The sequence below is a fragment of the Alternaria novae-zelandiae genome, assembly GCF_023758075.1.
Source record: "Alternaria novae-zelandiae strain BMP 2774 chromosome Unknown scaffold_18, whole genome shotgun sequence".
NCBI lineage: Eukaryota > Fungi > Ascomycota > Dothideomycetes > Pleosporales > Pleosporaceae > Alternaria > Alternaria novae-zelandiae.
The window spans coordinates 503,269-528,507 of NW_026056978.1; the positions used below are offsets into that span (position 1 = coordinate 503,269).

The 25,239-nt window shown below is 53.4% G+C and overlaps 10 protein-coding genes across 10 annotated transcripts; 4 read left to right on the plus strand and 6 right to left on the minus strand.

The window, feature by feature from the left end:
- Positions 1-580: 580 nt before the first annotated feature.
- J4E88_008253 (uncharacterized protein) lies at positions 581-1,548 on the plus strand (the record flags this gene model as incomplete). The annotated part of the gene is made up of 3 exons (XM_049401864.1): positions 581-586; positions 672-812; positions 862-1,548. 3 exons carry the CDS (start codon positions 581-583, stop codon positions 1,546-1,548), a joined length of 834 nt encoding a protein of 277 aa, XP_049252402.1.
- A 355-nt stretch (positions 1,549-1,903) lies between these two features.
- J4E88_008254 (uncharacterized protein) lies at positions 1,904-2,580 on the plus strand (the record flags this gene model as incomplete). Its single annotated transcript, XM_049401865.1, has 3 exons — positions 1,904-2,107; positions 2,172-2,285; positions 2,356-2,580. The coding sequence occupies 3 exons, from the start codon at positions 1,904-1,906 to the stop codon at positions 2,578-2,580; spliced, it is 543 nt and encodes a 180-aa protein (XP_049252403.1).
- Positions 2,581-3,157: 577 nt separating this feature from the next.
- Positions 3,158-10,138, minus strand: J4E88_008255 (uncharacterized protein; the record flags this gene model as incomplete). Its single annotated transcript, XM_049401866.1, has 1 exon — positions 3,158-10,138. One exon carries the CDS (start codon positions 10,136-10,138, stop codon positions 3,158-3,160), a length of 6,981 nt encoding a protein of 2,326 aa, XP_049252404.1.
- Positions 10,139-11,057: 919 nt separating this feature from the next.
- J4E88_008256 (uncharacterized protein) lies at positions 11,058-12,382 on the plus strand (the record flags this gene model as incomplete). The annotated part of the gene is made up of 2 exons (XM_049401867.1): positions 11,058-11,322; positions 11,376-12,382. The coding sequence occupies 2 exons, from the start codon at positions 11,058-11,060 to the stop codon at positions 12,380-12,382; spliced, it is 1,272 nt and encodes a 423-aa protein (XP_049252405.1).
- Positions 12,383-12,991: 609 nt separating this feature from the next.
- On the plus strand, positions 12,992-13,674 carry J4E88_008257 (uncharacterized protein; the record flags this gene model as incomplete). The annotated part of the gene is made up of 2 exons (XM_049401868.1): positions 12,992-13,504; positions 13,555-13,674. The coding sequence occupies 2 exons, from the start codon at positions 12,992-12,994 to the stop codon at positions 13,672-13,674; spliced, it is 633 nt and encodes a 210-aa protein (XP_049252406.1).
- Positions 13,675-14,869: 1,195 nt separating this feature from the next.
- Positions 14,870-16,044, minus strand: J4E88_008258 (uncharacterized protein; the record flags this gene model as incomplete). Its single annotated transcript, XM_049401869.1, has 3 exons — positions 14,870-15,405; positions 15,453-15,543; positions 15,595-16,044. 3 exons carry the CDS (start codon positions 16,042-16,044, stop codon positions 14,870-14,872), a joined length of 1,077 nt encoding a protein of 358 aa, XP_049252407.1.
- A 558-nt stretch (positions 16,045-16,602) lies between these two features.
- Positions 16,603-18,708, minus strand: J4E88_008259 (uncharacterized protein; the record flags this gene model as incomplete). The annotated part of the gene is made up of 4 exons (XM_049401870.1): positions 16,603-16,888; positions 16,938-17,541; positions 17,877-18,276; positions 18,664-18,708. The coding sequence occupies 4 exons, from the start codon at positions 18,706-18,708 to the stop codon at positions 16,603-16,605; spliced, it is 1,335 nt and encodes a 444-aa protein (XP_049252408.1).
- Positions 18,709-19,418: 710 nt separating this feature from the next.
- Positions 19,419-20,054, minus strand: J4E88_008260 (uncharacterized protein; the record flags this gene model as incomplete). The annotated part of the gene is made up of 1 exon (XM_049401871.1): positions 19,419-20,054. One exon carries the CDS (start codon positions 20,052-20,054, stop codon positions 19,419-19,421), a length of 636 nt encoding a protein of 211 aa, XP_049252409.1.
- Positions 20,055-20,708: 654 nt separating this feature from the next.
- Positions 20,709-22,361, minus strand: J4E88_008261 (uncharacterized protein; the record flags this gene model as incomplete). The annotated part of the gene is made up of 1 exon (XM_049401872.1): positions 20,709-22,361. The coding sequence occupies one exon, from the start codon at positions 22,359-22,361 to the stop codon at positions 20,709-20,711; it is 1,653 nt and encodes a 550-aa protein (XP_049252410.1).
- Positions 22,362-23,146: 785 nt separating this feature from the next.
- J4E88_008262 (uncharacterized protein) lies at positions 23,147-24,406 on the minus strand (the record flags this gene model as incomplete). The annotated part of the gene is made up of 1 exon (XM_049401873.1): positions 23,147-24,406. The coding sequence occupies one exon, from the start codon at positions 24,404-24,406 to the stop codon at positions 23,147-23,149; it is 1,260 nt and encodes a 419-aa protein (XP_049252411.1).
- Between the last annotated feature and the right edge of the window lie 833 nt (positions 24,407-25,239).

The window sequence follows — 25,239 nt, forward strand, 5'->3', positions numbered from 1 at the left end:
ACATTCCGTGGGAAATCTTCGGGTTTGCTGGCCAATTGCTGAGCTGCGATGGCATGAACGCTTGAACAATGAGCTGTGAGGCGAGAAGCAAGGGTACAGAGAGAGACCAGTGCTCCAGAAGATTCTTCTGCCTTATGCTCAGGTACGGGTCGGAACCAGAGCTCCGCGTGGGAAAAATGGTGGCGCGTTGACATCGCAGGTCTTGAATCAGGTCTGCCTGCACGCTCAGGCACCACCAGCCACCCTGCACCTCAGATGTTTCCACCCCCACTCGAGCTGCACAAGGCATCACATCAAGGCACCCGGCTCCTGAGGCTCCGAACTTTATTGACAATGTGACGTTTGCCTCAATAGCGATGCTGTACCCGCTCATTGGCAAAGAATTTCTTTTTGTGCCTGCCACTCACTCGTTTAGACACCACTTACTTTCTACTTAGCGCTCTGCGAGCAGCTGCCAGCTGGACTGTGCTTACACTCTACATTCATTTCATCTTGTATTTCCCCATCAACTTCTTGTACAAGAATGGGATATGGCAAATCGATACTGCTGTCAATAAGGGTCCTGGCCCTGATCGTGGCAATGGGAGTGCTAGGACTAGGTGCTTGGTGTAAGTATTGATCTCTCAACCGAGAACATGGAAACTTGGTACTAACGATTACAATTAGCCCAGTTCATCATTCGCGATATGAAGAGCCGTGGTACCGGAATCATGGACGCGGTTCAGCCAGAGGCTCAAATGGCGGAGTATTGGAAAGAATACTTTGCTACGGTGTACAAAGGCGCCATCAAGATCTGGATCTCAGTCGCGGCTGTACGTGCAACAGTCATCGATCAATACCGTTGTACTAACATGCAGGCAGGCCGGCTTTGCTTCGCTTGCGGGCATGGTAATCGTCTTGACAGCCATCATCCAACGCCTGCGCATACCCTCAGCGGCCCTTATCCCCATCGAATGCCTGTGCATGTGCGCCATGGCAGTCGCTCTCGGCGTTTCTCTCAGCTTCAACATGAGCCTCGAGACCTTTAGCGAAACGCGTCTCGATACGGCTGCGAACCCAAACCTCATGATGTTTGCGATCCTGGTCGATCTTAGCCGTGGTTACACCATCGCAGCCGGAGCGGGATGGTTCCTTTTCTTGATCACTTTCATCACCGCAACGATCGATGCGTGTCGTCGCGCCCGAGAAAAGGAGAGTTGTTCATTCGAACCTACTGCATCGGCACTCGGCATGGGTTTCCACGGATACGACGCTGTTGTCCCACCTCCTTCACGCAGCCGCGTCCCCACGATGTACGATCCGCGCGTGCCCTCGATACTTATCGACCCAAACGCACGTGGAAGAGCGTCGGTGGCCAAAGATGTTGAGATGGGACGCGCAGACTCTGTTCTAAGCCAAGAGGGCAGGATTTCGCAAGAGTTTGAGAAGGAGATTTCCGGGCCATTGAGTTTGGAAAGACCACAAAAGGTGCAGCAGATGCGGCCTTCACGACCATGGAGCGAAGTACATAGGGCACCGAAGGCGGATGAAGTGATACACGCCATTTAGACATTACAGACTCATGACCACAGTAGATAGATTAGTCAAGTCGGCATTCGCTTACCTAGAAAGAAGAAAGTATACAAGACAACTTAGCCCAATGAGATTGCCGTCACCAGGTTGTGATTACTTGGAATATCGTAAGAGAAGTTAGCCAGGGAAAGATCATCCAAGCTCGATAGCAGGAGCTACGTGCCGGCCAGACAGTACCCGGGCGCGTCGACGAGTCACGTGACCGCGTCTCTAGCGCGTTTCCTTAGCGCGACACGCCCGCCCCTGCGTCATCACCGCGAGGAGTACCATCCGAACATCCGACTGCCATTCTTGCATCTTTCACGTCCCAATCCACCCCTTCCAACACACAATGGCAGGCTTCACAAAACGCGGCGGCGCCCGAGGCGGCAGTACCTACAAAAAGACCTTCACAAAGAAACGCTCTTCACCCGACGCTGACGACGACAACGCGCCGCGCACAAGCAAGAAGACCAAATCCGGAGACGACGACGAGGAATCGATACCAGTGGTCCCGGAACTGAAGACGGATGATAACGGCGATGCATATGTTGGTGTGAGTAGCCACGGCTAGAGGAAACCGAGGACAGTGGGCAGAAGAGTGCTGACGAGAACGCCAGCTCAACGCCAGCGGCAAACGACGCGTAACAGTTAGCGATTTCAATAAGAGTACTCTCGTTAGTATACGGGAGTACTACGTTACTGATTCTGGAGAGACGAGGCCGGGGAAGAAGGTGTGCACATTCTATTTCTCCTGTATGCTCCTTTAGATTGTTGGGTTGCTAACACAGGTTTCTCATACAGGGCATCTCGCTTACAGTCGATCAATACAACGCTTTACTCGCATCGGCACCGCTTATCGAATCAGCGCTCGCGAAGAAGGATATACAGGTCGTGCGGCCGGATTACGAGGCTGATCTGAATGCGAAAACCGAGGATAAGATGGAGGCAACTGAGGACGAGGATGAGGAAAAAGAAGATGAGACCGCGAAGAAGGCAGACGAGGAAGGGGATGACGACGACGAGTAATAATCCGACGTCTCAAGCAGCAATTCCTGGACTAGTATCCAGATGTATAATAAGGGACAAGTTAGAGTTCTGGGTGATGATGATCAGACTTTATCACGGCAATGGGCGAACAAGTGAAGGCGATCGTTTCATTACGCTCATGAAAGAGCTCGCGTATCGGCTAAAGTTATAAACAAGAACAAGTATGTAAACAGCAATGTGACTCCACCGAGTTAACCAAACAAACGCCAGACCCAGAGATCCAGATGCATACATCCGCCGATTCCTATTCAAAGCCCCGATAACCAACGCCAAATGGACATCTCAAAGCTCGTCGTACCAATCGTTCCTCGTGAACCTGCATCCCAACAACATCAATGCCATCCAAATTTCGTCATGCCGTGACACGTACACATAAGCCATCAATCATGCATTGCGACTTCGAAGAACACGTCGTGGTCAAGCTCGACATATCAAGCGGCGATGCCAACTCTAGAAACCTCAGAGGGCGAGTCGAAGCTTCAAACCGGGTGTTACAGAGCGAGACGCAGGAGCGTGTTCGTATCAGCAGTCGTTAATAGATTTCGTAGATGTGGGTTTAGCCGACAGTGCTCGCCTCTTCCTCAGCCGCACGCCGGAAGTAATCGGCGTCCATCTCGGATTCGTTGAAGGCGGCAGTAGGAAGGTCAGTGCCTACACCGGAGTCGCTGGGTGGGGCATAGTTCTCCTTCATCTCTTCCTTCACGGCGTCGACAGCACGAACGATTTCCGACTGTGTTGGCAGCTCGACGTCGTTCTCGGTAGTGGCCGTCGAGATTTCGGAGCCAGTGACGTCGGATGGGTTGATAGTAGCAGTGGGTTCATCGTCTTCTTCGTCTTCGGAGTAAACAGAGCCCTCCTCGTCGATGCGCTCTTCACCGGGCGCAGCAGAGCGAGCTGACTGAGCACCGTATGAGGTGCGGCGGTCGATGTCGCTACCGGTCATGTACGAGGAGCCGGAGGCGTATGTGTACTCGCTGCCTGTGCCGCCAAAGCTGGAGCGACCGTCATAGCCTGGCGTCTCACCCTCAGCGTAGTCGCGGCTGTCGAGACTGTAGCGACGCTCAGTGCCGGTCTCGCTCTGTGCGTCCTCCTCGATGATTTCGTGAGAGATCGGCGCTGTCTCGTGCTCATCCTCCTCAGGCAGAACATCATTCTCCTTGTTGGCAATGACGGCGCTGGGGCGACCGCCCCAAGAGCCCTTGCGAGAGTAGTTGCTGGTCTTGACAGAGTGGCTGCGCTTCAGTCCGGCATTGCTATCAACCGAAGCTTTGGTTGTCGGGTAAGCTTGGGCTCCAGTAGGGGCGTTACCGCTGATCTGACTAAGGGACAGGATGCGGCGTTGTGCTGGGTTGGCAGGTGCACCGTTGCGACGGATAGCAGGGCGAGGCTTGAGCGCAAGAGAAAGACCATTCGCGGCAGTGCTGGGAGGTGGCATGGCCCTGGTGTCCTCATTGGCAGCGTCTGCGTTCATGCGCTTCTTGAGTTTCGAAGCGTTCTTCGAGCCGCCCTTGGTCATCATTAGAGCACGGGAGTGGTCCATGATGCCGTTCAGGATGCGACGCTCGAGTGCGTCAGCCTTGGTGTCCATGAAGTGCAGCTCCTCTCGTCGAATGTCAAGCGCAGTGTGCAGAGACGAGACTTCACCAGTAAGGCGAACCTTCTGGTTGGCGAGGTTCTCGCGCTCCGCTTGCAGACTGGCAACGGCAGCAAGAAGCGAATCTTTCTCTTCCTTGAGCTCAGCCATAGTGCGATCCTTCTCTTCCTGAAGCTCGGCCATGACACGCTCCTTCTCCTCCTTGAGCTCTTGTACGACGCGATCCTTCTCAGCCTTCATCTCCTGGATGTCTGCGAAGAGCTGCTCCTTCTGAGTAGCCTTCTCAGCTCGCAGACTTTCCAAGTCGACTTCCAGCTGCTCCTTCTGGGTTGTCCTGCGCTCAATGAGCAGAGCAAGCTCCTCAGCTTCACGTTCCTTGGACTCGTTGCCATCGGTGATGAACTGCGTCTGCTTGGCGACGAAGTCGCTCAGCTCTACGGCAGTCATCTTGACTTGAGCGTGAATCTCGTCCAACTTCTCCAAGTTGCCTGCAGCTTTGCTTGCATCATCAGCATGACCAATGAGCTTGTCGAGCTTTTCGTGTACTGCTCCGTCGTTGTAGCTTGGCGCCGGCTCGATCGCCAGCAGCTTGTCGAGCTTCTCTTGCACAGGTGCATCGTCGTACTTCTCGGGAAGCTCGATAGACGGCGTAGGGGCTGGGAGTAGTTTGGGCAGATTGGCAAAGTGCGTCTGCAACTCTTCTGAGCGAGCCTTGGCTTCTTCGTTCCAAGCACGAACGTTCTCGTCTGCCTCCTCCTTGGTCTTCTGTGCGTGCTCGTAGTGAGCCTTGACAAGAGCTTCGATCTCGTGCAAGGCAACCATGAACTTGGGGTGATACTCCGTAATGTTATCCTGGAGGTTGGTGAAGATGTTCTCGACGTTCTTGATCTCATCACGGGTGTGGGAGTGCTCCGTCTTGTCGTCGAGCTTCTGTTCTTCAAACTTGGCAATGGTGTCGTTCTTCTGCTCTTCGAGCTTGGCGATGGTCTCGCTCTTCTGCTCTTCAAGCTTAGCGATGGTCTCAAGCTTCTGCTCCTCAAGCTTCTCCATCATCGCAAGCTTCTGCTCTTCGTACTTGGCGAGTGTCTCCTCTACCTTTCCAATCATGGAAGCAGAGTCGGTTGACCATTGGGTGGTGGTGCCCTCCATTCGGTCGTTCATTCCAGCGATGGTGGCGCCAAGAGTGTCAATGGTCAGACGAAGCTCGTCAGCCGTTTCCCTGTTGCTTTCAAGGATCTTCTCTTGCTCCTCGGACTTCTCCTTCATGACCTTGGCAAGTTCGTCCGCCAAGAGTTGAGCATCATCGTACTTGGCCATGAGAGTGTTGAACTTGTCCTCTAGGCTTTCCGTGAAGCCCGCGATGATCGCGGCTTTGACTTCGTCGTGCTTCTCGAGGTGAAGCGCAGACTTCTCCGCTTGGTCATTCTGAAGTCCCTCGATAGATCCGTGGGCGCGCTCGAACTCCCTAGTAAGAATCTCCATGAGTTCCTTGACGTCAGCCGTGACGTTGTTGGCACCCAGTGTCTCCTCCAATGTCTTGAATGAAGCCTGAAGACCCTCGATGGGACCGCCTTCGATGAGGGTTGTCTTGATCTCCTCCCGCATCTCGTCCAATGCAGTCTTGACGCCGGTGATGTCTTCGACAAGTTGGGCAGCTTCAGCGCGGCGTTCGTCGAAATTGGTCGCCGTCTTCATGATGTCCTCCTCGTAGGTGTCCTTCATCTTGTCGTGACTGTCGCGGAAGTCGTGGATCAGACCTGTGAGCTGTTCCAAGTCGGCCTTGGATGGGAGTTCTTCAGGATCTGGGATCTTCATGTCGTCAATCTTGACCTTGAGATCATCTACAAGCAGAGTAACGGCATCGATATCTGCCTTGGTCGCTTGTGGGTTGGCCTCGTCGTCAGCCTTAGCAGCCTTCATCTCGTCGAGGGCAACCTTGATATCGTCGGCGATGACCTGAATGACTGTCACGTCTGCTTTGGTGGCACCTTCCTCCTCGAACTTCTTAGCAAGTGCCTCCAAGGCCTCGGACGTGGTGCGGACAACGATCTCGACATCTTCCAGATTCTCCTTGGTGATAGCGGTCGCTGGATCTGGAAGTACGAGCTCCTCAATCTTGGCCTTGGTGTTCGCAAGAAGAGTCTCGATGGCGTCGGTGTCTTCCTTCCTAGCGATGCCTTCAAGTGTAGGCGCTGGTGTTTCGCGATCTTGCATGAGAAGGACGGCGGCTTGCACATCTTTCAGAAGCTCTTCGATGTTGACTAGATCCTCCTTCATGGCAGATCCAGCCACGGCGGCTGCAGGTTCGGAAGTTGGCTCCGGGTTTGCCCTGACGGCGTCCATAGCCTCGACCTTCTCCTGGATTTGAACAAGCATGTACTCCATGTTCGCCAAATCGGCGGTTTGCGGAGATAGCTTTGGTGACGGTGGTAGCTCCGCCTGTGTCGCTTCCTCAACGATCTCACGCGACATTGATTCTCCCGCAGCGTCGTTCGCGAGAGCGATCTCGTTGCCAGCTGGAGGAAGAGGGACATACTCTTCGGCGTAAGATTCCTGCCTTACGCCCTTGAGCATGTCGATGTCGTCACGCAACGCGTTCAGGCCGTCCTTGAGCGTGTCCAAGATCTCGTATGATATGCTCATGTCGATGGGCTTCTCGGCGATCTTCGAAACATCCGCCCTGAGTCCATCTAGACCCTCGTTCATCGCATCCATGATCTCACTGGTAGCGGAGTTGTTGCGGTCCGGGGTATCCAGCTTTTTGTCCAGATGCGACTGAAGGTCATCAAGACCCAGCTTGAGAGCTTCCAGGACTTCCTCAGTGTCGGCCCGGGCGTGTTGTCGAGTCACGTTGTCAGACTGACGAAGAAGTTCTAGCTCTCCACGGAAAGCCTCCAGAAGCTCCTCATTGACACCCGCAGACTTGAGGTTGGCCTTGATGTCGTCTAGAGCAGCCTTCACAACCATCAACATCTCGGCCTTGTCATTGTCGCCAGATGGGACCAGTGCGTTGCCAAGCGACTCCTTCAAGGCTTCCAACTCGCCACGGATCAGCGCGATGTTGTCCTTTGACGTAGTCTCCTGAGAGGTGTGCAGACCGTCAATGAGCTCACGAACAGCGTCGACGATGTCGTCCTTCTCGCCTGCACCGCCAGACTTCACCAGTGAGCCACTCAATGTTTCGCGAAGATGCTCGAACTCTTCCTTCAGAGTAGCCAGCATGTCGTCGTTGGATGTAGTCGCAGTTGGCTTCTCGCCCATAAGAGTATGGAGTCCCTCAAAGCCTGCCTGAAGCTTCTCTAGGATATCGTTCTTGTTGCTTGATGTATCACCAAGAAGGACTTCCTTTAGCTCATCGAACTCGTGCTTGATCGCTTCGTTGATGTCGTCGTTCGAGTCAGTATCATCCTCAGATCGAAGGGCGACCTGTGACTTCATCTCGTCAAAGCCGGCGTTAAGAGCGGCGAGAATCTCCTCGTTGTTGTTGGAAGAGGGAGCCAATTGAGTAGTGAGCTTTTCATGGAGATTCTCAAACTCAGACTTGAGGTATGAAACCATGTCGCCACGGCTCCAAGCCTGATCTCCACGTGGGCCTTCGGCGACGTAGCCCTGGACATCTTCGCGTAGCTTGTCGAGTTCCGCTTTGATGTGGTCGATCATCTCGCCGTCCTGAGTAATCTCTCGGGGCTGGTTGACGGAGCCCTGAAGGTCGGCACGAAGACTGTCAAGTCCTTCACGGAGGGCCTGGAGAACTTGCTCGGTGTCACGCCCGTTGGCAGCAGTGACACCTTCGAATTCGGTGTGAACCTCATCCAGCATCGCCTGTAGACGTTGCATGACAGCCTCGTTGTGAGGTTGCGAAGCGGTCTGGACAGCCTCTGAGATGGATTCCTGAGGCAGGTCGAGTTCCATTGCTCCAGGTTGGTGCTCCGCGAGCGCCTGGCGAATGACTTCCTCGAGCACTTCCCGAGACAAGGCATCCGTCGACGGTTGCTGGGCTGCAAGAGCCGGCTTCAACTCTTCCAACGACTCGCGCACGGCCATCAGAACCTCCTCGCGGATCTCGTGTACTTCGTTAACGGGTGGAGGTAGCTGGATCTGCTGTAGTGACTCCTGCAGCATAGTCTCAATCTCCTCCTTGGTGACGGCACCAGAACCGTTGAAGTCTTGGAGACCTTCGCGCAGACATTGGAGAATCTCGTCACTGCCCAATCCGACCTGTTGGACTTCATGGCTCGGGTTCATCTCAACACCATCAAAGGCCTCTCGGACAGCGCTGATGATGGATTCCTTGTCCACTGCCGCAGCTTGAGGTGTTGGCTGGTCGAGGCCACGCTCCGCAAGGGCTTGCTTGACAACATCGTAGACCTCGTTGTTGTCGACGGTGGTGCGGGTGACGACGGATGACATCGATTGCCGCCTTCGCTCACGCATGACCTTGTCCATGTGGTCCTTGAGGTTGGCAAGGCCCTCTTGAACGATGGCGTTGATGTCTTCGGTGGATGGGCTTGAGCCAGATCCGGCTTCGGCCTCCCTGGCTTGTTCTGCCTCCTCCACCTTGCGCGCAAGTTCCCGTCCCATTCCTAGAACCTCGCCCCGGAGATCCTGGATGAGCGACTTGGTGGCCATTGTAACGCATCCGGACTCAGCGACACTATCCTTGATCTTACGGAGGAACTTGAGCATCTCCTCACTCACAAAATCGGCAGCCTTTGGACTGGAGAAGGCCTTGCTGTCAGCCGATATCGTTCGAGTCAAGGCGCCAGATCCGGGGGATGGCTGGAACGAGGCCGAGCCAGCAGCTGCGGGATTGAAGAGACCACCGGTTGAGCCTTGCTTGACAAACTCGGCCAACTCAGTAACCTTCTTAGCAGTCTCTCCAGTAGCCTTGTCGACCAGCTTCTGTAGACTTGCAACCAGTCGCTCTTGACCATCCTTCGTCACCATTTCGCGTATGATCTTCTCCAGCATTGCGACACTAGCGGCACCCTCGACAGAGTATGGGTTGGGGCTACCTATACGCTCATCTGTCCAGGGGCTGGTGGATGCCATACGCGGGAATGTGAATTGCTTCGTCGGTGTCATGTGAGGATCTTGCAGGTTGAGACTGCTAGAGCGAGAGGTGTCTCCGTTCATGGCAGCTGCCGCTTGAGCCTGCTGCTTCTGCGACATGGTAGACAGAAGGTCCTTCAGCGACTTGCGAATGTCCTCGTCGCGAGTGTTTGTGGCTTCCTTGAGGCTGATGAGATCCGTCGCATTGTCTTTGCTCCGCCGGCTCAACTGCGACATGTCTTTTTGCAGGCTGGAGACGATGTTGTTGATGCTCATAAGCTGGCTGGAGATGTTATCGAAAGACTGTGGCGGTGATGGGCCATGCACCGGTCCTGGTGCCGGCGCTGCCGCTGGTGTAGCCGCTGGTGAAGAGTGTGCCGACCGGTTCGTGATGTTCGATAATGGAGGGTCGAGCATGTGTTGGGGGATGGTCATGCTTTGTAACGCCTGCATGGTGGCCGATGGTGGTGTGTTCTCTCCCAGGATCGCCCTCTGGCTAGGCCGTAGGGCAGGTGTGTCTTTGATCTCGAATCGTGATGCTGGTGTAGGTGTGAGCTGTCGCATAGGGCTCACATCGGCATCCTTTCCAAAGTAGTCCCTCTCGTAGTCCCTTGAGATGGGTCGGCCTCCCCTGCTCGATGGTCGCTCGCGTTCGGGTGACCGCTCCGGCGACCGGGTATCGAGGAAGGGCCGCTCAGGTGAGCGGTTGTCAAGGTAGCTTCGTAGGTCACGAACGCTGCCCGGCTGTAATGACTGCATGCGCTTGTGCTGTGTGCCTTTTATCAGAGAGCGCTCGGACGAGGGCAGCTTCTGTGGCATGGGGTTAGTAGTGTATGAGCTCGCAGGTAAACTCTCTCGCGCCTTCTCTTCAAGCGCCTTCGCCGCCTTCATGATGGCTGCAGATGTGTTGGGGCGGGTGGTGAGAGTGGGCGAGCCAGGGTTGAGAGGCAGTGGCGGAGGTGCACGATCCGGGTCAGCACTATCCCACCTGAAGCGCAGTGTTAGTATATCGCGAAAGGCTACATGGCGGTGAGGAAGACGAACATGGGAATCATCCTGTCTGACGAGAACGAATGTGAGTGTCTGACGAGTTCCCGGTCGCGGGAGACCTCTCTGTCTGAAGAAGGCATTGTGATGTGTCGTCTGGTGTGTATTCAACCAAATGTAGTGGTAGTGAGGCGGAGAGTGGGAGCGAGTATGATATGGAGCGCGTGAGTTTCAATTGGGGTATACAGCGGAGGGATTGATCGTGAAAAGCTATCAGCGATCCAGCGCAGGGTATATAATAGTTCGTGATATCGTGGAGGGTGGGAGTGTGGGAAAGTGGACTGCAGGTGCAGGGCGGGCGGTGTGTTGATCAATAGCTTGGGGTTTGTTTACGTGCACTGGCCAATAGGCGATGACGATGGAGGCGCGACTGCCAACTCAGCCGTCGCTGGGGCAGCAGCGGCGGCAATGGATGTCCCCGGCTGCGAAAGTGCGCCAATGGCATGCATAGAGCGGGATAGATTGTGCAAACCAATATTAGGGCGAACGTATTCAGGAAATGTCGCGGTCCCTTGCTATAGCGTGTTGTTGTCCGAACTGCGGTTGCCATGTGCCCTGTATGCTGTGGCGCTGGAGTGTGGCGTCGCCCCAATCGGAATTACGTACCGCCTAACCACCGACCGCCGCATCTCCAGGTGAGCTTGTGAGCTCAACATCACCAAACAGTTCATCTCCGCCACCCCATCGCCCGCTCCACCTCACGACTCGTGCACTTTAATCACCTTAAGTCACCGCGTATACCCTCACAACCTGCCCACCCACCATGGCTGTCCCGGATACGAGCTCGCGGATAGCGGAGGCGCAGAAGCTGGCCAAGTCGGATCCCTCCAAGGCCGAGCAGATCTTCAAAGACGTCCTGTCGCAAGACCCCGGCTCGAATGAGACGGCCATCAAGAACTATGAGAGCGCTCTGATCGGGCTCGGTGAGCTCTACCGCGACCAGAAGCGGGTGGACGCGTTGGCGGAGCTCGTGAAGCAGGCGCGGTCGATAATGTCGTCCTTTGCGAAGGCGAAGACGTCCAAGCTGGGTAAGGAAGCGAATTTGGACTTCAGGTCAATATTACATAGCTAATTCCCACAGTCCGACAACTACTCGACCTGTTCACCGCCATCCCCAACACCGCCGATATCCAGATCGATGTCACCAAGTCGTGCATAGAGTGGGCCGTGTCAGAGCGGAGAGGTTTCCTGCGACAGAACCTAGAAACCCGACTCGTCTCCCTGTACATGCAGAAGCAATCCTACTACGAAGCCCTCACACTCATCAACAGCCTGCTGAAGGAGTTGAAGCGCCTGGACGACAAGCTGGTCTTGGTGGAGGTTCAGCTGCTCGAATCAAGGGTCTACCACGCGTTGGGCAACATACCAAAGGGTCGCGCTGCCCTCACGTCCGCACGAACATCGGCTGCTTCGGTCTACACTCCGCCTCTGCTGCAGGCTGGTCTCGATATGCAGAGTGGCATGCTGCACGCAGAGGACGGCGACTTCAACACCTCCTTCTCCTACTTCATCGAAGCCATGGAGGGGTACCACTCACAGGATGAAGAGCAGAAGGCTACTTCGGCACTCCAGTACATGTTGCTCTGCAAGATCATGCTCAACCTCGGAGACGACGTCACCTCGCTCATGACCTCCAAGCACGCTGTCAAGTACGCAGGCAAGCGGTTAGAAGCCATGAAGGCCGTAGCGCGCGCACACACCAACCGCAGTCTCGAAGAGTACGAAACCGCCCTGACCGATTTCCGCCAGCAGCTAGGCAGCGACCGATTCATCACCTCCCACCTTCGACGCCTGTACGACAACATGTTGGAGCAGAACCTGATCAAGGTCATTGAGCCTTTCAGCAGGGTAGAGATTGACCACGTCGCCAAGATGGTCGGTCTCGACACAATACAGGTTGAGCGCAAGCTCTCGCAGATGATCCTCGACAAGGTCATCATCGGAGTTCTGGACCAGGGTGCCGGATGTCTGATCGTATACGACGAATCGGAGCGAGACCAGGGCTACGACGCGGCACTCAGTACTCTAGAGAAGCTGAGCAACGTGGTCGATGTACTTTACACCAACCAAGCTTCCCTGCTAGAGTAAGAGGTAAAAGGGGGAACTTTGACAGCTCCCGAAGCTATGTACAATAAAAGCATAGATGTTAGGTATGCTACACGTCCAATGCGACTAGCTAATAACGATGATACATGACATGGCAAATCTTCCAGGGCATTTGTGCGCGCTGAAGTGGTGTTAACCTCGGTTTGCCCAGGCACAACAGCAGAACATTACACAGCACTCATATTTTGGCCGGCTATACATCGGCAAACTACCATGTCACCCTTGCTTCTTTTTCTCGAATAAATTGTCGTCTACTATCCGGCATAGCAAGGGCAGCCTTACCGAGCCGACACTATACACATCCCCGTCTCATTCGCTCATCCTTGGCGATCTACACCCACCTCCCATAGCAGCTCCACACAAGAACCACATAGCATCCCCAGATAAATTGGCACGCACGACAACGACCGGGGATTTGATTTGGAATCACGGAGATAGGGGGGTGCAGGACGAAAATCTGCAGAAATGAATTATAGCAATGGGAATTCCATGCGTGTATAAAGTACCATGCATCGCACGGATCTTGAATATCCAAGCAGGTCAATTCCATTGCCTCCTCTCCTTACTTCACCCCTACACACTTCTTCCAAAATGTACTTCACCGCCGCCGCAGCGACCACCCTCCTCTCCCTCATCCCCACGGCCCTCTCCCACGGCCTCATCACCTCCCCACCCTCGCGTCCCACCGGCCCAGAACTAACCTCCCACTGCGGCCCCGCCATAACCCGCACCATAAACGGCGACAACACCTCGCACGTCGAAGGCCTCCCCGAGCTCCTCCTTCCCCCCTACACCGCCTCCAGCTGCAACCTCTGGCTCTGCAAAGGCCTCCAATTCGCCGACAACCCGTCCAACAACACGCAGGTCTGGAGCGCGGGCCAGGTCGTGCCCATGAAAGTCTGGATCCGCATTCCGCACGAGGGATCCGCGAATGTTAGTATTGTGGATACGAAGAAGAATGAGGTTGTGGGCGAGATGCTGAAGGTGTGGGAGGAGGGGTATGCGCCGGGGAAGAGTGAGGCGGATGTACCGGCCGAGCAGAAGGAGTTTAGTGTTAAGGTGCCGCAGGGGTTGGAGGAGAGGTGTGCGACGGCGGGCGATTGTGTAAGTTTTCATGGGTGAGGTGGTCTGGGTGAGATGCTAATGCGGTGTAGGTGCTGCAGTGGTGGTGGTATGGTGTGGCGGCTAAGCAGACATACGAGTCTTGTGTTGACTTCAGGATCGCGAAGACGAATGCGAAGAGGGATTCTTTCGGTCGTGCATTCAGGGGATGAGGTTTAACGCTTGTAGACAGCGGTCTGTGATTCGAGTTGCGTAAAGGTTTGGAAGTTTGGATTTAGAAAGTCACGATTTGTTCAACTACATAGTCAACCTATCCGTGCCTCACTACATGCCATACCTTTAATCCTGGGCCCTTCTCTTTCTCGCTTGCATATTCACAACCGCAATGCCCAACAGCGTGCCGCAGAAGAAACACACCATGATGGTCGCTGCGACCATGGTACAACAGTAACGCTCGCTCTCTCGCGTGCGTCTTGCTTCTGTCTGCACGTGGTTGTCGCATATCTCGCAATGCGTGTGTGGTTCGGGGTTTGGTCGAAGGAAATTAGTGATGGTCTGAGCCAACGTCTCAGTGTTTGACGTTGATGAAGAGGGGTTGCCGGAAGAAGTGTGGTTGTGGGGTTCAGCGTGGAGTTCGATGTCGTCGTCATCGGTTTGGCTTACGGTCGTGTACTGTGAATTGACGGGTTAGCAAGATTGGAGGCTTGTGACACAATGTGGTAGATTAGCTTACGGCTGATGCTGATCCAGAGGGCCCGTATCGGTTCACGGGATGGTCGTGCAATACTTCCTCGTAGGCGGGTGCTGCTTCTTGTGGAGTAGTCGGGATGCCCATTTTCTTTCCTGATTCCATAATGGTACCTATGTTGTGGGAAGTAGATATGCTCTGAGAAAGTAAGGAGTAAGTAGTTAGTTGTAAGATCAAACGTGCGACAGCACTCTTGTCATGTTTATCAGCCAGCTGCAGCCGCTTTGCCGGTCATCCACAAGCTCGTGATTCTAGCTGGATGTTGGATGCCTGATGAGATGATAGGGTGTCACTAGAGGCTGTGCTGTCAGCTGACCAATAAGATCGGTGCATGTCCGTAAGTTTGCGGGGCTGTGTCGGCTTGCAAGCTACCGTTGAGGTTTGATCGAAGATAAGCATCATAGTGCTGTTGCTTGAGCACAGATCAAGCCAATGACGGCACGAATCTGGGAATCGCTCAGCCGCATCCTATGCTTGGCCACAGTTTTGACTCTTTTCGGAAACATACATGCAGATCACAGGATGATTGAAATAATGATACTGCATGTTCTTGTTTGCGCGCTCGTCTCGTGATGATCCGATTGCAATGACTTTGACGGTACTTTGGGTAAATAATGATACTCATTCATAGTAGATGTCGTGACAGTCTGACGAGTCCCTCACTGCGCGACCTTGATGACAATCTTACCAGAAAAGTTGCCCGACAATTGAAGATCAAAGGCCTTCTTCGCGTCCTCGAACCCAAACGTCTTGTCAAGCATGACATCAAACTTGACCTTCTTGTCCTCAATGAACGCATTCATATCCTCGAAATCCTTCTTCGATCCTACAGCGATGCCTTTGAGCTTGGCGCCCTTACCCATCAGGGCCATCAGCTGAGCTGGCTTCCAATCCGCTTCCCAGCCGGCGAGGAAGCCGACTAGCGAGACAGTGCCGCCGCGAGCGCACAGGTAAGAGATATCATCGATAAGGGAGCCGACGCCAGTGTTGTTGACTACGAAATCGACGCCGCGGTCATTTGTAAGTTCCTTGATCTTGGCAGCTTGGTCGTCGGTCTTGTAATTTAGACCGCGGACTTTGTCGCTGATCCGATCTTGGATCGCCTTGATCTTGTCGTTCGAGGATGAGGTTATGATTGGAGTGATGCCGCCGGCGAGGCAAAGCAGTAAGGAGAACATGGAAACGCCGCCGGTGCCTAGGAGGTATGAGTAAGAGAGTGGGGAATCCGTTATCTTGCCTCACCTTGTAGTAGAGCACTAGAGTGCTCTTGTACCGTCTCCAACGAATCCAGCGCATTCCAAGCAGTGACACCTGCACACGGTAACATTGCGCCCTATTTGTGTATTAGCCCAACGCATTTGCAGATGTTTTGTGAACAACTCACCTCCTCCCACGACAAATGCTTCGGCAGGTGCACCAAGTGCTTCTCCTGGTAAACGGCATACTCCCTCAGTACACCCGCACCGTTCGCACCGATAGCCACCGAGATGCTGTCATCCGTGGGATGAAAGTCGCCTTGATTGCAAATCGGGGCAACAATGTCTCCCACTTTGAAGTTCTTGACTGCAGAGCCCAAACCGACGACCTCGGCGGAGGCATCAGAGCATGGGATGCCTTGTTCCGTGACAGCAGGCGGGTACTCAGCTACCAGCATAGCGACGTCGCGGTAGTTGAGCGATACAGCGTGGATCTTGATGACTACATCGTTGGGGCCGAGGTCTTTTTCTTGCGGCAGATTTTCTTGGCTTTGCTCAAGGGTGAGAGGGTTTTGACGAGAGGCCTTCTCTTGACCGGCGCTGCGACGGTAGGCCGTGTAGGTAGATGGGTAGGTCATGGCGGGAGTTGGGTTGGGGAAAATGTGCTTTGGACGATTGCGCGAATGGACCTGATGGATTGAATGTCGGTGTCGCACGGCTTCGCAGTTAATAAATAAGAAAAGTTGCGCCTCTTCCTACAAGCAATGTAAAGTTGCTGATCAATCATGATGGGCTGCTCGATTCGTCCGATGGAGTTCAGGTGTTCGTCATTTCTGCAGGTTGTCGCTAGGTGCGATCCAAACTAGAAGCTTGGAACGTCGCGACGCGGAAGGGACGCTACGCTCAAGCGTGAACGCGTTCCAGATGTCGACCATCGAGCCTGCGAACTCGCCCCCCTAAATCTGCAAAGACTGCATCGGGCCTTCTGGTACACAATGCGACACCCACGAGCTGCAACAGCATCATGTTGTGGCCATGCAAGTCGAGCTTTGGTTCCAGGCGGGGCCAGCGGAGTGGAACTTCACTCCGCTTCCGATCTTTTTAGTCAGCCTCAACAACCCTCCACTCACGAAGACCTATCCATGCGCCCTATGTTTGACATCGCATACCATCAACGATCTTATTTTGCGACAAGATTAACGGCTGCGTAGATCTAAGACCCATCGCGTCTCTTTGTCGAAGCTGCGTCGATCCTCGCCCTCAAGGCCACTTAGCCCGACTTCTCGCAAGTCTCCGAGTATCTCGACAGCCTTACTGAAACTCTCATTCGACGCATAGCCCTCATTGGTCAAAATACCTTGTAGCTCTTTCCAGAGTTCCTGGCTCTTGTTGAAAGTCCCCGCCTCTTCGTCGTGTTGCCGTAACTCCTCTGCTGAGAAATGGTACGGACACGGTTCGTTAGTACCAAAGTGACGCCACTCACTGCGACAATGGTCAGCCAGGGAGCTTGATGGCAAACATATCAACATACCTCTCAACGCGGATCAAACATTCTTCAAAGGGGAAGAGACAGTTGTCCCAGGTAGAGCCAACAAAAGCTTCTAATTGCTTGAGGGTCTGGCCATGGGGATGATGCATAACCTTGTACATCAGAGGGTTCTTCTCCACCGTAGTCTCTTCATACGTGTGGATTAAGATAGACTGAGACACTTGGTATTTGAGCTTATCTTTTGTAGTATCGTCGAGTGCTTTGAAGTTTTCAGGGAGCTTCATCAGCATGTCAATCCCATAGTCTAGAAGCAATGGGGGATTGGCACCGATGAACACCGGGGTAGCCCAGGCTCCCTGCCAGTCAATGATGCATGAGATTCGGTCTTGGTCGTCGATATAGACGTTACCAGCATGGAAGTCTGGGTGCCAAAGTCTGGGAGAGACGAGCTCTGGGTCCTTGGGAGTGATATACGGAATTGCAGTTAGAAATTTCTCCAACAGTGCTGTGTGAGCCTCTGGAGACTTTTGCTGTGGATTCGTGTACTGCCATGGAGTTTTACTCGGCTCCTGTGGGTTCGCATGGTTATTGATCCATTCGATCTCACGGCGAGCGACAGACTTTAGGTACTCTGCGGAAGATGTCCCTACAATTATTGTAAGTCTAGATCCGAGTTAAACAAGCATCCAGAAACTTACAAGGACCATGAAATTGCATTTCACTGCGTTGCTTCTCCCAGAACTCCCTTCGAGTAATTGGCCCAATGCAATAAGTTGATTCGATGTGATCGATGACATCTTGTGGACCACTTGTAACGATAGCCGGCTCGCATCCTGCAATACCACTATCTTTAAAATACAATGATCCCAATCTGACAGGGTGTGTAAGTTGCGCTGGCCGCAAATTTTTTGTTAGAGCAAGTTGAATCTTACTTTTCAAAGGAGACCGAGAGTAGTTTCCTTTCAACGGCTACAAACTCACGAATAATGTCACACTTCCTCCGCAGTGGGAGATCCTGCCAAACTTCGTGCAGTTGGGAGCCACTCGCTTCTTCCATGATGATATATTCTGCTTGGACAGGATTTTGGTCGGTGGCACTCCAAGCGAGAACTCGTGGGACGGGTAAGTTCAAAACAGTCCGGGCAAACTCCATAGTTGCCACTTCTGATGCCGTGGTATGGCCCCGTGGGCCAGCATTAGGGTGTGGGACTTTTGCGATGATCTTTTGGCCGTCTTCCATCTGAAGGTGATAAGCCTTGTTGTAGTTGCCTTCGCCGATCTTCTTAAAAGATATACACTTGCTTGCACCGACGGCCTGGCAAGCCGCTTGCTGAAGACTGGACACATCAAAGCGTCGGTACCGGGCTTCCAGTTGCTCGCGCTCATTCCATAGTCATCGTCCGCTCGTGTAGCAGAACAAGGGATTCGTGTCCATCTGACGATGTGAGGGCATCGCGCGGCTACCCTCCGAAGTGTGTAGTAAGCGAAGGTAGTGCCGCTTTGCGATGTTTGACCAGCCTCGACCAAGCGCCATTGCGAGGAACTTACAAGGAGGCTGTGATGTGAATAGTGAGACGAAGTTTATGATGAGACTATGAGACGCGCAGCTAAGCCTGCAGCCTTTGTGGGCTTCTCAAGTAAGATACTACTGGCGCTGAGCCTGCTTTTTCCGCGAGCGTTGTTCGTCGCGATGGACGAGCGTGGAGACGGGGACATTGCTGTATGCGGATCAAGCGGCGTATGAACCAGGCGCGTAAGTATCAGACACGCATGCAAATAGCGTTTGCATCAGCGCTCGTCTGGCTGGTTCCATATTGACGGGTGTGGTGGGAGGGTGAGCTCGGGCAAGAAGCCAGCAACCGCCGCGACGCGTGTTCGGAAAAGCTTCGGGACGCATGCGCCACAGCTTGAGCTTTCTCGGCGTATTGACTGAACGCCCGGGAACCTACACTAACGTTAGGTCTCCTACTTTGCGTTTTCTCAAATTCATGTAGTCTCTAAGATTTTTTTTTTCCGGCATGCGGAGACTCGCCTGCCTCTGCAGATAAATGCGGAAAACGCGTTGGCAGAGGCTGCACGTCTTGAAAACTCGCAAACATCTTTCTAGACTGATTATCCAAAATTTCATACACCTGGAAAAAGATCGTCGTAGTTGTCGACGGAAGAGCAGGGGTGCATTTTCGCTGCTGCTTCTAACGCCACAGACGGAATTCCAGAAAACACAGTCGAAATTGTTATCATTTGAGTTTTACTAAAGTACTCCGCAGTGTAGCACGATCCAACCTAAGTTTTAGCAGACATCACTTTCGCAGAAAAGCGTCCGAAGATATGCGACGATCATGATGTTCTCATTTCCATCGATCTAAGTAAGTACTGCCGGTACTTGTATTACTTACTTCAAAGTACGCCGCCGCCGTCATGACTTTTAAATCTAAATGTTAGTATGAATCATGAAGATACAAAACCTCGACCGCAACTCCGCGCTAGTATTACAACCATGAAAGGAATCAAATCGCCAACTCGTCAGATCATCTCATCGCAAATACCATACTCAGCCACGACAGGCTTACGGACCGCCCCACCAGCCACCGCCCCCATCCCCAACACACAACTCTCCTCACCCAGTATCTCCGATAACTCCACATCGCCCTCTGCCAAACCCTGGACCGCCCGAACTAAGTCCTTCTCGACAAAGTTCTGGAAACGGTCGCGATCAGTGTCTACACCAGGACGGTGGAAGAAGAACTTGACCGCGGTACCAAAGGCAAACCATTGATCAACCATGAACAGCATGGCTTCTTCTAGTTTGCGGTCCTCGTAGATGTCCTGGAGACATGGGCGGAGGAGGGAGCGGATACAGAGATGGATTTCTTGGAGTGGGTTGGCGCCTTGGTTTTGGAAGTTGAGGAGTATGTCGTGGAGGGCTGAGGGAGGGAGGTCTTCGAGAGAAAGGTAGATACGAACTACGTGAATGTCGCCGTCTAGAATGGTGGTGGGATCTTGGATCTTCTTGGTCGTCTGCTTGCCTGTCGCGTCGGTGGCGACAGAGGCGAAGACGAGGCCGGTGGGCGGGGATACGGTGGGCAGCTTTTGGACTGCTGGGGCGGCGGTAGAACTGGGCAGTTTTGCGCCTAGCGATAGAGAACTTGAACCAAACATGGGTGACGTCGGGGATTTGTTTGAGGAGGCAGGCGCAGGAGGACCCATACCACCCTGCAGCGCAGGGCCGAAGCCCCAAGTCGGGGAAGTGTTTGTGTTAATAGTAGTAGTGGAAGCGCCAAAGCCGAAGCGCGGCGGAGTAAGAAAAGAAGGCATTCTGTTGGTTAGTAGAGTCGATGGTCCTGTAGTTGAGGGAGTTGCAAGTGTTGCGATTGCTGTCGTTGAAATTGTTTGTCGCCGGGTGTGGGGGACCACGCACTTTTATACTCACAGGGCGGGTACGCGCACAGACAATCTGCGTTCGCGAAAAGTAGTGAAAAGGCGAGAGCGAGTGAGTCAAGAGAGCGAGATCGGCGTTGTGGTAGAAGGCCTATGGTAGCGATGATCGCGACCAAAGTATCACCGTAAGTGAGCGAATCATCAGTGTCAACTTGGGAAGATGGATTAGGCTGCACACTTAACTGAGAGTCAGCGGTAGTATAAGCAATGATAGTAGAAGACATCTGTACTTGATTTGTGTAAAAAGAGAGTATGTACAGAAAGAATGGTAGTGAAATGAGTGTAAGTCCCATCGCCAATCCCAGGGCATTCTAAGCACCCATGTGCTCTTCCAAAGTCCCAAATCCTACATTCCGCTTATCCCATCAAATCCAATCAGCAAGCGGCGATGTCAGCGGGCGTGTAGATACAAGCTGAGCTGGGGCCCTCGCTGATCTGCTTAGGCTCAGCACCCGTGTCGTTACCCTCGAACTCCTCGCAAATAGCCTTTGTGCCCGTGACACAAGAGTTGGTAATGGTAGCAGTATCGCCGTAGTTGGAGTTAATACCAACGAAAGTCGCTGTTCCGCCTGTAGCCTTGACTTTGTCGATCTTGACGTGGCGCTCGCCCATGGTCTTGCAGTTTCCACATGATCGGTAGAGTTTCCCGAAGGTCGAGACTGTGAAGCCTGAGATTGAAATGGTACCCGCGCCGTTGTGTTGGATGACTTTGTCGGATGCGCCCATCGCTCCGCCACCGGTGACTGTGCCGTCGCCGTCCTTCTTGAAGGTGAGAGCGTCTTCACAAACATCTTCCCACCAAACATTCTCGATAGTGCAAGCTCCTTGGCAGTGTACTCCCTCGATCTGGTCGGCTCCGATGATGACGTTGCGGAGGGTGCCGCCGTTAGCAATAGAGAACACAGCATCGCTGTCTCCTCCCTCTGATTGACCGGTGCAAGACACTCCACGACCGAAACGCTTCATGCCACCATCGAATTCGCCGGTTACCATCATTGTCTTGGAGAGAGTAGACTCGCCAGCTGCTGCGGGCATGGTACCGCTTGCTGCACTACCGCCTGAGCTAGGCATAGTGGAGTTGCCTGATCCAGTCTGAGTTCCCGAACCGGAGGAAGATCCACCACCTGAAGAAGAGCCACTGCCTGAGGATGAACCACCACCTGAAGACGAACCACTTCCCGAAGATGAGTCGCTGCCCGAAGATGAGTCGCTTCCTGAAGACGAGTCGCTGTCTGAGGAAGAGTCGCTTCCTGAGGATGATCCGCTGCCCTTGCCGCTTCCGCTGCTGGAGTCCGAATCTGATCCCGAACTGGAACCGCCATCTCCGCCAGAGCTTGAACCAGAGTCGCCAGCCGCATCCTCAGTGCTGTCTCCAGTGCTGTCGCTAGCGTCACTGGAGGACTTGTCCTTGCCACTGGAAGAACCCTCACTGCTGTCAGAAGAGTCAGAAGAGCCAGAAGAGCCCTTCGACTTGTCTTTCTTGTCATTCTTGCCGTCGGAAGCACCGTCCTTGGAGTCAGATGAATCACCTGCAGAGTCCTTGGAATCCGAGGCATCCTTAGATCCTTCGTCGCTCGCTCTCCAAACCAGACCGAAGGGTGAACGCTTCGTAACAACAGGTTCGGACTCCACGGATCTACGCTCGTAGTCGTTGCCGGGGGTAAAGGTAGGAGCACCCGTCATCTGAGGGTCGGATGGCTGACCGCCAAAGCCTGGGAAGCCGCCCGTGGGAGCAGCACCACCTCCAGGAAAGTAGCCGGGGTCACCACCATTGCGTTGGCCACGTCCTGGACCACCACCCATACCCATTCCCGGGCCGATGGAATCAGGGCCAGAGCCGGCGGATTCGGTGCCGTTGCGTTGACCGCCGCCGTGTTTGCCGCGATGGCCACCACGATGGCCATGAGCCTTTGTAGGAGCGGGGCCTCGAGCCGAAAGTTCCGTCGGTTTAGCTGGGGCGGGAGCAGGTGCCGCGGAGACAGAGACGATCAGGGCCGCAGCCGCGATGGTAGTCAGAGAGAAACGCATGTTTTGTTGGTTTTCCGGCTGATTTGAAGTGAAAGTAGGGAAATGAAGGTATTGCACAGCAAAGATGACACAGTCAAGAAAAGAAGGGTGACCGGCACTGAGCTGGAGAAGAGAATGTGGAAAAGGGAAGGTGTTGGAAGCAAGGAAGAGATCGTTGGTCCTGATGAGGATGAGGATCTTGCAATGGGCGGGCTGCGAACATCTTTATAGCCATTGTGTTAGGAATACGTACTGTTGGTTTACTGAACATGCGTGTCGGTGGTATACGACGACGTCCCACACCATCCGCACCCCAAACCTCCAAGCGCATGATGCCTATCGTCGGTTATACCACGGGTACTGTGCACTCAATGCGATGACTGAGTAGGCCCGAACACACGTGCAGTCGTGAATCGAGGAAACGTGGAAACAGGCCTGGTATCCTGGAAAAAAGACTGTGTTTGGTTTGCGCGTCCCGTTGACGAAACCGATCGTCCGACAGCTGACAATCTATGAGAGGGATGTGTCAGGTTTCATGTTGAGGATGTCGGTCTTGGCAGCAGTGACAGCCATGTAGGGTGAAGCTACTAGTGAAGATGCAGAAACGTCCCGCTTGTCAGTTGGTAGTCTAGAAGTTCCGGAAGTTTGGAGTTTCGTGTCGCGCGTTTCACTTACTCGACAGAACGAATGCAGATTGGATGGACTGACCACCAAGAATGTAGTATTCGCTATCATGCAGCGCAATACAAATTAATGAAATAAGTGACATTAGCGAGGTCTGCATCGCCTACATTCGCGCTGCTTCCTTAGGGTCTGGCCTTGTCCCTATAACGATCTTGCTTTCCCAACCCAATCTTTGCGAATATCTTCCAATCTAAGGAACCGAGTGCGCGGTATATGCGAGGTGGCTCGGGTTCTCCAGTACTATCTACCACGGTGGCCAAGTTGTCTTTCATGTACACTCGAAGTTCGTCTTTGAGACGCGAGGGTGTAAGCCGTGAGTGGTATATCGTGCTCAGGCCTTGAGCCTGCATGCGTGGGATATGTCCATCTAGTCGGTTAGCACTGTATATATGTGGATTGCATGTTTCGATCTGCAAGATGTGCACTGGTCTTGAGGACGGGCGGTTTGAAACTCCAAAGCGTTCCCACAAGTCGATCAGCTGGAATGGCTCGACAGCATAACCAGTAGCGAATCGTAGCTTCAGGGCCAGCTCAACATCCATAGCGTGTTCACCGGCGTTACCGGTTCCGATCATGGTTCTTGGGGTAGCGTCACCTCCGAGGACTTTCAGAAGGCGGTTCATCCATTCGTTCACGACACGCGAGGAGCGTCCAAACTCTTCAAACTCGAGCTCGCCGTTCCTGACTTTTGGCTTTGACTTCCATTTGATACGCACCATGGCATGCTGATTTTGTCCGGTATCTCTGTTGTGATACGATGCCCAATGTAACCCAGCGGCGTATACTTTGCAGTACTCGAGGACGGATCCGGGAATCCGGTTGTCAGCATCAATGAAGCCGACGAACTTACGTCCAACAAGCTTCGTGATGATCACACCGAGTATCATAGCCTCTCCTTTTCCGTTGTTCATGCGTGGAACATGTGTTTTCCCCTCGGGCGTACTTGTTCCTGGGTGTTGCAACAGCTCTGGCATTCCGGCTTCCTTGAAGGCGCGGGCGAAGGTTGACTCACCTTGATGATGTACCATAACAGATCGGCTTGCAACCTTTCCGAATTTGAGCAGCGACTCGCACTCCGCCTTGTAGTTTGTCTGGTTGCTGTTCGAGATGAAGATGACAGAACAATGATGTGGAATACCACGAAGAAGGCCTTCGAGAACTGTGATATCTTCATCCATGCAGGGAACTACGATTGCCAGATTGCGCTCGATGCTTTCGATTGAATCTGGAGTGATGACAATGTTCTCCTGATTGACAGAGGTGTTAGCCGTGCTATCACCCGATGTGTCTTGACCGCCTGCGTCCAGTTCCGAGACAGAAGACATCTCGCGTAGCTGCACGTTCCCGACCCGGGTGATTTCTGGGCGGATGCTCAATCTCATGATGAAGATAAGCTGATTATCGAAGTGGACTCAGTCTTGCAGCGGTTCTGATAATGGAGTAAGGGTGTATGAGGAATCAAAACGTGTATACTCACATAGGTCTTATAAAGAGATTCTTGCGGTCTGCTCGATGCTGCTCTTGACTGCATTGTTAGGCGCAATGATAGAACGTTTGATTCTATGTGATCGACGAACTATTCATAGCTATCAGTACAATCTTTCGTGCGGAGCTAATTGCAGTGTGAATCCGAGGAAGGCTAGGATTTGATAGCCGATGTCGGCGTATGTCAATGTTGCTAGACACGCTGTAGCAGAGGTGGGTCCAGGATAACGTTGCATTGTGTCGGGCTCTGCAGCGATTCGACCATCGAGTATATCGGGTACTGAGGGTGGCGGTGCTTGTTTGGCACTGACGCGTTGTTGACATTGTCAAGTGCCGCAATTGACAATCACAGTACTGGTGACCCTTCCTCATGAAAATGTCCCTTTACCGGGAAAATGGAGTGGATGAATTGGATCGGTTACGTTGCGGTGATGATGCATTGCATGTAGCCAGTGTATGAAACGATGGATGTCTTTCTCTCAAGCGAGTCTTTCCACGTCAAACACGACCGGCCGTGGTTGCTCTCGGAGGATACTTTGAACTGCGATCAATACCCCGAAGAGTTCTCGCAGTCCCTTTGAGTGCTCCTGTCTCTATAAATGTGTATTCACGCGCCGTCGCGCCCTCCCACAATGGATGCGGCATGGTGGTGTCGTTTCGTCTGACGCGCTGTCGGTACCGTCGCGGCGCGCGCGTTGCTCAATGAGGCAGACAGATGACATCTCAACAC